The 8,308-nt window shown below is 53.3% G+C and overlaps 1 protein-coding gene across 3 annotated transcripts in view; it reads left to right on the plus strand.

Moving 5' to 3' along the window:
• Positions 1 to 7,901: 7,901 nt before the first annotated feature.
• DIMT1 (DIM1 dimethyladenosine transferase 1 homolog) overlaps positions 7,902 to 8,308 on the plus strand; it is a 20,748-nt gene continuing 20,341 nt past the window's right edge. Inside the window, exons 1-2 of one of the 3 annotated variants that reach the window (XM_019517809.1) lie at positions 7,902 to 8,024; positions 8,169 to 8,248. In XM_019517809.1, coding sequence (XP_019373354.1) covers positions 7,964 to 8,024; positions 8,169 to 8,248 — 141 coding nt within the window. In that variant the 5' untranslated portion in view covers positions 7,902 to 7,963. Of the gene's footprint in view, positions 8,025 to 8,165; positions 8,249 to 8,308 lie in introns of all 3 variants that reach the window. The other 2 variants (XM_019517810.1, XM_019517808.1) reach the window with 2 other exon arrangements.

The following is an 8,308-nucleotide window of genomic DNA, read 5'->3' on the forward strand; positions in this document are numbered from 1 at the left end:
GGACTTGGTGGCAACCTAGATCAGGGGTGTGCACCAGGAACTGGGAGAATGTCTGTTCACCAGGGTACCCCAAGGGAAGACAAGGTCCACAAACTGCTGGAAGACCATTTTAGGCTGGACATCAGGAAAAAATTTTCTACCGTCCAAGTCTCCAGAGTCTGGAATAGACTCCTTCCAGAAGTGGTGCAAGCACATACTCTGGACACATTCAAGAAGCGTTTAGATGATTACCTTGCTGGGGGCATCTGACCCCAGCTAACTTCCTGCCCTTTGGGCAGGGGGCTGGACCCAATTATCTCACAAGGCCCCTTCCAGCCCTAATGTCTATGAAATTTGTGAAATCTATAAGTATGCCCATGATCCTGCCAGCAGGGGCATCTTCTCTTTTGAATACAAAAGGTAGGCAGGAAGGGGGAGGGGAGCTCCTGCCCTAGGCTGGGAGAGGCTGAAGCCTCTTGCCCTTGCTGTCAAGCGGCAGAGAGGACCAGAGAAGGCAAGGGAAAGGCTGTCCTTCAGTATTTTTGCCTTTTCTTTTTTTTTTAATGCATTCCTCCCCCCACCCCTCACATTCAATGTTGCCTGCAGCAGGTGTGACAGCTGAGACCAGCACTAGGCTGTGAGAAGCCCTTGGGTTAGGCCATTTGCAGGGCAAGAGGGCTTCTAAATTCCTCCCTTGTTGGGACCTGTTGTGAGCCGGGGGACCAGGGATTTTTCTTTTGGGGGGTGAGGGATACTGTGATTGAATGCTCCATTTGGAGCACTGAAATGGCCCAGCCAGCTGGGAACTGAGGGGTGGTGGTTAGGAAATCTGTTTTCAGGTCTCAAACAATGCTTTCCTGCAGGTCTGTGGGTATACACCAAAAGCAGAAGTTGCCTTGTGTTTACCACAGACAGGGGAGGCAGGCACAGAATAGTGTGGCTGGCTTAGATTTGTATCCTGAGTGCTGTGGACCTGGTAGAGATGCTGGCAGAATCACAATAGCAGCAATGAATCTTTACGTCATAGGTGATGTCCTCAGGCTGATGGCAGCTGGATTGCTGTAGTCCTTGGTGCAGATTGCCATATCGGTCTGATAAAGGCCAGACCATGCCCCTGCTCTGGTAGCTTGTCTAACCCCCAGACCCTAGCATCAAATTCACCAACCAAAGCTAGAACGAAAGAGAAATTCAGCCACCCCTTACTGCCCTGGGCTAAGCCATCAGCATATTTCATAGCTGTTGCCAGATGCAGGGTGCACTTTGCAATGTAATGGGGCCTATATATGCCAATGGAGGCACAGTTAGGTTGGAAACACGCTCTTGGAGTTCCCTTCCTGAAGGAAAGGGACTTTTGGTGGGAACATGTTGAATTTTAGAAGCAAGTGATCTTTGCTAGGTGGGTTTGTTCTAGCAAACTATGCAAGAATCACTTGTGTGATATGTTTTCTTGTGTTACCTCCCCACCCATATCTTGTAATACATAGAAAAATGTCAATCTTTTACTTTAAACTAAAAGAAAATCACAGATGGAGTAACTTTAAACCCCTAGGGGAAATTTGGGCCCATCAAAGTTAATTTGAGACTTGCCCATTTTTTCCCTTAAGATTGAGATTCCACCCCCAATATTTCAGAAGTTTCTGGCTTGTCTCTTCTTTCCAGGGAATGGGGGTTCACAGGTGTGGCAAAGTGGGGCTCCCCACCTAGCCACAGTGCTAGGTTCCCCACTTGCCTATGGGCATGCTACCCATCTGACTCACCTGCCATGCCTTGTTGGTAATTAATATAATGTTAATTAAGCAGGAAGCTGCCCATTTCTGCCCCGATGCCAAGGGATGCTATCTGCGGCCCCATACCTCCCCTACACCGCAGCCCATGCCTCGCAGATGGCATCCAGCTGTTACAGTGCTCCCGGCCTGCCGCTGGAGCAAGCTTAGGCCCACGCCATCAGGCCTCAGTCACACGCACATTCAGACCGCTCGCCTCTCACTCGAGCCTCACACACTCCACCCTCTCTCACAGGGTCTCTTTCAGGCATCACCAACTTATGCTGCCTTGCTCCCTCTTGGAGCAAGCCCCTTAGACCACAGGCTTAACTAGTCCATTCCTTGGGTAGCAGACGTACCGTCTGTTGGGCCTCTCCTGCAACCCTCACCAAGGTAGTGGCCAGCCAACTACCCGACCAGGTCTAAGCTTACTCTGGCCCCTTCCAGGGGCAACACTATGTGTATATAAATGTACTCGGCCCTCAGCCCTCTGGTTCTTCTCCCCCTTCACTGGGGCTCCCCATCTCTACCCCCTCTCTGGGGTTCCACAATACTGCCTTCACTCGGGGCTACTCATCTCTGCCCCCTTCACTCGAGGCCACGGGGCTTCCCTCCCCAGTGGGCTCAGGTGACCGTAGCCATGCCTGGCCCCCACTACCTTTCCTCGGGGTCTTGCACCCCACACAGGGATCAGGTGACTGCAGCCATGCCTGGCCCCCACTCTCCCTCCTTGGGGTCTTGCACCCCGCAGGGTGCAGGTGGCCGCAGCCAAGCCTGGTCCCCACTCTCTCCGATGTAACATAAAGCCACCAGAAGATGAGGGCTAGGGTTAAGGCACCCCTACCCACCTTTCACCAAGGTGATAACTAGCCTGGCATTTCCTGGGGGCTCCCGCATCACTGAGAGCCCCACCAGACCACCCACTCCCGGCAGGCTGCAGTTTTAGGTCATGCCCAGGAGCCTCCTAACCATCCCCTACAGCTCCTGCCCTTACCTCCAGGTTGTTATGGAGCCTCACAGCCAGGCAGTGTTGTTGCCTGGGTTGCCAGGCAACAAACTGCCCTGTTTATATGGGCGGCCAGAGCTCTAAAATGACCACCGCAATCAAGCACCTGCTGGCTGCTTGGCCCCAGTCTTAAAGTGGCAGGTACCAACAGTGCCCTGCCACACAACTTCCCCCTTTAAATGGTGCATGAGGGATGTTTCCCCTGCTGCTCCTCTAAGCAGGCTCCCCTCCCAGCCTGTGAAAGCCCTAAAGTGGCAAGCACTCCAAAGGTGCTCTGCCACACACCTCCCCCCTTAGAATGAGATCTGGGGGGCAGGGCTTCACCTGGCTGCCTTCCTTGCTGGGCTCTCCCCCGGCCTATTGCAGCCCCTGCCATGTGGTGAGCACCCCAAAGGTGCTCCGCCACAACAGGGTTATCTCAAGGTGAAGTGTTTTCGGATGGGAACAGTCTGTGGTAACAAGTGAGCTGGCAATGCTATCCTGGGCAAGGAATGCAATTCAGGTCCCGAGGGGTGAACAGGCTGCCCTCCATTCCCCTCCTTGCCTCTAGTTATTCCAGCAAACACAGCCCTTCTGCAGCCCCACCCAGAGTGCCTCACAGTGGCACAGCCAGAGCACAGTTTGTAAGCGAGGGTTGTTTAGAGATGGATGCACGTGTTGCCTTAAGTGTTCAAACACTAGACACCAGTGGACCTCAATCTTTTTAGACTCAAGGAACTCTTCATTAGTCTCAAGGTACCCCTTGGAAAATGCCAGCTCTTAGCTTTCACTGATTTTTTTTTTTTAACTATGGAAAAATAATTGAGAAATTCTTTGGCTGCAAAGAAGTCAAGGGCCACAACAGGTAAGAATGGTTTTGACACTATCCTATTGGAAATCTCTGGGTTTATTCTGTGACTCATGTGTAGGTGTGTGCCTGCCTGACTGTACTAATATTGTGCAGCATTCTTAGAAGGATGTCATAGCATCCCAGCATGCTGTGGCACCCTGATTGAGAATCACTGCTATAGATGACAATCTATTCTGCCATAGAATCATAGAAAATTAGGGTTGGATGGGTCCTCAGGAGGTCATCCCCTGTTCAAAGCAGGATCAATCCCAACTAGATCATCCCAGCCAAGGCTTTGTCTAGCCAGGTCTTAAAAACCTCCAAGGAGAGAATCTTGCTATTGCTCCCTGTTCTGTCATCTGCCATGTCCCCCTGAAAGGTGAAAGGGGAACATTTCCTATGTACTGGACCTGTGTAGAAATGCAGTGAAATCCTGGAAGGATACCCATGGTATAAGCAAGAGGCCTGAGCCCAGCTCCTTGTAAATCTGGATGAACTCCACTGGCTTCACTGAGTAGACTGGATTTGTGCTGATGTAACTTGGATCAGAACCTGTTTTTCTTTCTCTAGGGAAGAGAAGACTCTTACAGTGGGACTTGGAGAAAATAGACCAGCCCACAAGAGCAGTATTTCTGCACAGCATCAGGGGTTGAACAAAACCAGCCCACTCCTCCTACAGGGGTTCCTGTTGCACCCACAAAATGCACCCTCTGCCTCAAAGTCCTAGTCTGACCCCAGTGCCAATGTCAGAAAGCTACGGAGGTCTCTCCCATGAATGTCTGTTGGAGGAGACACAAGAGAAGGCTGAGGGGGGACCTAGTGACTGTCTATAAACTCACCAGGGGGGACCAGAAGGGTTTGGGGGAGACGCTGTTTCCCCTAGCGCCCGCTGGCATAACAAGGAGTAATGGGCACAAGTTGATGGAGAGGAGGTATAGATTGGACATCCGCAAAAACTACTTCACAGTTAGGGCGGCTAGGAGCTGGAACCAACTTCCAAGGGAAGTGGTGCTGGCCCCTACCCTGGGGGTCTTTAAGAAGAGGCTGGATGCCTACCTGGCTGGACTCATTTGAGTCCCGTTTCTTGTTTTGGGGTTTTGTTGTTCTTCCGCCCTGGCAGGGGGTCGGGCTAGAAGGTCTACTAGGTCCCTTCTGACCCTAAATCTATGAAACTATGAAACTATGAGTAAAGATGGCTGCCTGCGTGCAGAAATGGAGGTCCATCCTGAGGAACTGAGTTGAGTAGCAGGGGAAATGACTGTGGCCATTTAAACACAATCCTTTTCTGTGTTAAAAACTAGGGAGGACTTGTTCAAATCAGTGGCCCAGTACTGATGACAGACTGGTGTAAGGGAGAAGAGAATTAGGGCCCTTCAGTGTATAATAAAGGATGCATTTGCAAAGCCATTACACTGATATCTGAGAGTCCCCAGCAGGCTGCTCTAAGCCCAGAAAGTGCCTTTAGTTTAAAGTGTTTTCAACAGAAGCACATTCAGGCACTTTCTGAGATGTTGCTAGAAACAGCTGTGTGCTTGTTTGTGTCTCAGACCTTCCCTGGCAGTGTAGGGAACTCACCTGGGTCACGGGGCTAAGTACCAGCACCCAAGAGCAATGCTAACTAAGGGTCCATTTCAATGTAGGGCACATAGTGAACACTCCATTTGAACAGCAGTCCCTACGAACAGCAGTGGAATGGGGGACTTCCACCGTCTCAAGATGAGTGAAACTTACGAGTCACCACTGCAAGGAACCAGCAGAGCTGCCATGTGCAGCCTGCATGCTCCAGGCAGGGACACATACAGCAGATCGCAGCTCTGCCCCAGCTCCTTGCAGCTGGGACAGCCTGTTCTGGAGCAAGGGCAGAGCTCCAACCCCCTGCCTGACTGCCCCCGCCCAGAGCATGCAGGCTGCAGACCGCGGCTCTCCCCTGGCTCCAGAGCAAGCTGCCCCCATCACAAGATCCCAGCAGCTCTGGAGCAGCCCTGTCCTGCTCTGCCACCTGCCCTGCCAGTGCAGCTGAGGCTGGTCTCCACAGCAACCCCAGCCTTAAGCTTTCTCAGCCCAGCTGCAGCTGGGGTCTCCATGGAGACTGGCCCCAGCCATGCAGGCAGGGGCTTCTGGGAAATGGAGTCCAGCTGCCAGGCAGATTGGCCATTTTGCCTACCCCTGTTCTAAAGGGTACAGTAGTGACAGCCCAACAAAAAACCGTCTGGACATAATGGAAGCACAAGACGAATGGCAAGAGACCAACGTGGCTGCACAGGGAGCTGCTGAAATGCCTCAAATGCAAAAGGAAAGCTTACAGGCGATGGAAGAATGGGTAAGTCACCAAGGATGTGTACCAGGAAACAGCAAGAAGCTGCAGGGACAAAATCAGAAGGCAGAGATGAAGAGGGAGCTGTATCTGGCCAAGGAGGATGCAGACAAGAAGAGATTTCCATGTGTTGGCCAGAAAAGAAGAAGCAAGGAAGCTGGGGTCCTGTTAACCAGCCAAGGGGAACTCTTACCAAAAGATGCACAGAAGGTGAAGCTACTCAACAGCTACTTTGTCTCGGTGCTCACAAAAGTATTATCCTGGAGCCAGATACCTATTTGGATAAGGAAGGGAGCAAGCTGAGGGATGAGATATGAGGAGACAGTCAGAACTTTTGATGGGTCTGAATGGATTCAAGTCAGTAGGGCCTGACAAACATCCCAGGGTACCGAAGGAATTGGCAGAAGCGATCTTGGAGCCTTTGGCAATGCTATTCCTGAAGTCATGGGAGACAGGTCAGGTACCAGAAGACTGGAAAAGTGCCAGTGTAGCGCCTGTCTTTAAAAGGGGCAAGCAGGAGGACCCAGGAAACAAGATTGGATAGCCTTACCTCAATATCTGGCAAGTTACTGGAGGATATCCTAAGGAAGGCCATCTGTGATCAGCCTTTCCTCTTCCCAATGCTTACAAGTGGCCAGCATGGATTGATGAGCAAATAATGTCAAAGTAACAATTTGGGTGGATGAAGGGATTGCTGTGGATATAGTGTACCTGGACTTCAGCAAGGCTTTTGTCAAGGTCAGCAACTGTCAAGGGGTGGAGCTACTGATGAGGCTGACAGCTCACCAAAACTCACTTAACCAACCTGCACCTGGCCTAAGAGGAAAACAGACCAGCCTAAGCACCCAATTAAGCAATTAGCTGCTGGTTCACAGATGCCTCCCTCCCTGGCAGGGTAAGTCTTCCTGTGGGTTGTGTGGTTTTGCCTCATCCCCTCCCCTTCAAAGGGCCCCAGGAGCCACTCCCAGTAGCAGCTGTGTCTGAGCTGCTTTGTTCTTATCAGTTAATCATTTAACCGATATAATTAGAAGAGGATAAATGAATGTTTTTTAAATTAATTTTAAAATATTTTAATTAAATATTTTAATTAAAAGGTTGTAAAACTTGTGATGATAAGCTTTTATATCTACGTTGGACTAATCCCTTTGCTTTCAAGCACTAGGGCAGGCATGAGCAACATTTCTTGGCAAAAACACCCACAACCTCAACTTGTGATGTTGGAGGGTGGCTGGTGAGGGAGCCACAAGGGGCCTAATCTTTATTGTGGCAGTGCAGCCCCAGCCACTTCCCCACCATCCGCCCCAAGGCACATGTGCTAAGCACAAAGCCATGCGGCACGTATGCCAGGGCTTGCCTACTCCTACTCGGTGGTGTTTTTACCTCTAAACTAGGATAGCAGTGCTCAACATTTTGGCCACAGTGACCAGATGAGTGGTGCAGGGCCAGACTGTACCCCATGCACCAGGATTCAGCCCATGCAGCACCAGCTGGCCCCAGCACACTGGGGTCGGGCCCCCACACACCAGTATGAAGCACCATGCCACCTCCACCTGGCCTTGCATGTCTGCATCAGACTCAGGGCCCAGTGCTTAGATCAGGACCTGGGCCCTATACCACCGCCACCTGGCCCCACGTGCCAGGATCAGGCCCCAGGGCTCCACACCGTCCCCTGCCCAGGACTGGGCTCTGAGGCCCCAAGCCGGGTCCCGCAAGCCAGGACCAGGCCTTGCGCCACTGCACACCTGGTCCAGCCCTGGGGCCCGCGCTGGCCTGCAGGGAAGGCTCAACATCGGGGCGAGCCGGCCGCTGCTCCGCCGGCCACAAGCAACACACGGGGACCCCAGCACCTGCCCGCTAAGCATGAGGCGCAGGGCGACCATTGTTCCGCCGGCAGACGCACCTCCCCGGACGTGACATAGTATGCCGGCGCCAGCGCCCATGCCGGAGCGCGGGGGGTTTTGGGAGCTGTGGCCCCAGCCTAGCTGTCACGCTCCAACCTCACTTCCGGCGCGGGCGGAGCTCGGACATACTTAGTCCGCGGGACCTGGTGTGCGTGTGTGGTCGAGTGCACTATGCCCAAGGCGAAGGCGGAGCGGCGGGCCCGGCAGCAGCGCCGGGAGGGCGGCGGCGCGGGTGAGCGGGGCCTGGGCCTGGGCTTGGGCTTGGCAGGGGTGGGTGAGGCGAGGCGTCGGTTCCCGCAGCGGCCTCAACCGGGCCGTGTCCCTGGGGGGGGATCCCGGGCGGGGACGCTGCGCTGACGGGCTCGGCCGCCTTTCCCCTCAGGCGTCGTGTTCAACACCGGGCTCGGACAGCACGTCCTGAAGAACCCGCTCGTGGTCAACAGCATCGTGGACAAGGTGTGTGGCGGCGGGAGCCTCCGAGGACCGCCCCCTCCCCCGGCTGTCCGGTGCCCCTCA

Source organism: Gavialis gangeticus, unplaced genomic scaffold (genome assembly GCF_001723915.1).
Source record: "Gavialis gangeticus isolate Ggan-Ray unplaced genomic scaffold, GavGan_comp1, whole genome shotgun sequence".
Lineage (NCBI taxonomy): Eukaryota > Metazoa > Chordata > Crocodylia > Gavialidae > Gavialis > Gavialis gangeticus.